At 40.1% G+C, this 1,882-nt stretch overlaps 1 protein-coding gene across 1 annotated transcript in view; it reads left to right on the plus strand.

The window, feature by feature from the left end:
• The window catches only part of LOC106524211 (involucrin), a 2,396-nt gene extending 1,582 nt beyond the window's left edge, over window positions 1–814 (plus strand). Inside the window, exon 2 of the mRNA XM_014017936.1 lies at window positions 483–814. Coding sequence (XP_013873390.1) covers window positions 483–678 — 196 coding nt within the window. The 3' untranslated portion in view covers window positions 679–814. The remainder of the gene's footprint in view (window positions 1–482) is intronic.
• The last annotated feature ends 1,068 nt before the right edge of the window (window positions 815–1,882 follow it).

The raw sequence follows: 1,882 nt of genomic DNA on the forward strand, positions 1-1,882 counted from the left end.
GGGATGGAACACGTGGGGATGGAACATGTGGAGATGGAACATCTGGAGATGGAACACGTGGGGATGGAACATGTGGGGATGGAACATGTGGAGATGGAACATCTGGAGATGGAACACGTGGGGATGGAACACGTGGGGATGGAACACGTGGGGATGGAACATGTGGAGTTGGAACACATGGAGTTGGAACATCTGGAGTTGGAACACATGGAGTTGGAACATCTGGAGTTGGAACATCTGGAGTTGGAACATCTGGAGTTGGAACACATGGAGTTGGAACATCTGGAGTTGGAACATCTGGAGTTGGAACACGTGGGGATGGAACACGTGGGGATGGAACATGTGGAGATGGAACACGTGGAGATGGAACATGTGGAGATGGAACACCTGGAGTTGGAACACCTGGAGTTGGAACATCTGGAGTTGGAACACCTGGAGTTGGAACATCTGGAGTTGGAACACCTGGAGTTGGAACACGTGGAGATGGAACATGTGGGGATGGAACATGTGGGGATGGAACACGTGGAGATGGAACACGTGGAGTTGGAACACCTGGAGATGGAACACCTGGAGATGGAACACCTGGAGTTGGAACACCTGGAGATGGAACATCTGGAGATGGAACATCTGGAGCTGGAACATCTGGAGATGGAACGTCAGGAGTGTTTGTCTGTTTGAAGGTGACCTCCTGCTGTCAGAACTTTGAATATAAACTGTTCAAAACTCCAAGAAGAACCTGAATCTGATTGAATGAAAATATTGTTTTCTTGTTTGTGTTTGTTTGTTTGTTTAAATATAACTTTAGTGAATCCTGCAGGTTTATTCTGATTTACTGTCTGTTTTGTTTACAGCGGACATCCAGTTTGATGCTTTTAAAGTTCCTGTGACATCACAGTTTTGTAATAAATATGAATGCATGTTTGGAAAGACAACATTGATAACATTGAAAAAACCATTTCACACTGCTGAGATGAACAGTTGTTGAGATATTCACACATTTAGTAACAGGAAGTGATGTCAAAGGGGAATGTCTGCAAGTAAACAGAGCATTGCTATGACGACTAACAACGCAGACTGTAGAGAAGAATCTGTTTCTTTAGATTTTGAATTTATCAGAGAAATGGAGTCAGAGTTCAAATAATGTTTCAATAAATAAAGGCCAGAGAGTTACTTTTCTTACAGATTCCCCCTTTGATGTCACTTCCTGTTTCATTTTGACTGAGACAAGAAGAAAATATGTCAGATATGTGACAAAAATTGTTTTTATGCCGAGTTTGTTAAATATAAGTATGTTTTTTATGTTTTGTATTTTAAGTAAATGCACGTCACAGGTACTTTAAATCCTTCTGTTGGGTCGTTATAAAGTGGAACTACAATGCTTTGGTCTGAATTCAACCTTACTGTAACTCCACAAGCCCCGCCCCTTTGCTGAGATGTGTCTCAGATCAACTCATTTTGAGGCTGTGTCTTTCAATCCAAACAGGTGCTTCACACACACACACACACACCCTCCAGCTTCCAGACCGGTTCATTCCAGTTTGATAGAGAGGTTTATGGTTATATAGCTGCGCAGAAACTTTTTTTTAAGAATTAAGGACATGAAAACATCTGGTTCCAACTGAAAAACTGTCATTAAGATGTGATTTCTCTGAAACCGAGGATGAATAACAGAAGCATTTTCTGTAAAACAAACAAATATTCACGAATCAGGACCGAGGTTATGGAGTGCCGTTTATAAAGTTACACAGTCAAAAATTACCACCAATATTTTTGTTTTATTTAGCCTTTTATAAGAAAAAAAGAACATATTTATTTTTCAAAGTCAGTTTTTCACCATATGATTCATACATTTATAAATGTCATATTTTATAAACTAAATATT

This window comes from Austrofundulus limnaeus, unplaced genomic scaffold (genome assembly GCF_001266775.1).
Source record: "Austrofundulus limnaeus strain Quisiro unplaced genomic scaffold, Austrofundulus_limnaeus-1.0 Scaffold179, whole genome shotgun sequence".
Lineage (NCBI taxonomy): Eukaryota > Metazoa > Chordata > Actinopteri > Cyprinodontiformes > Rivulidae > Austrofundulus > Austrofundulus limnaeus.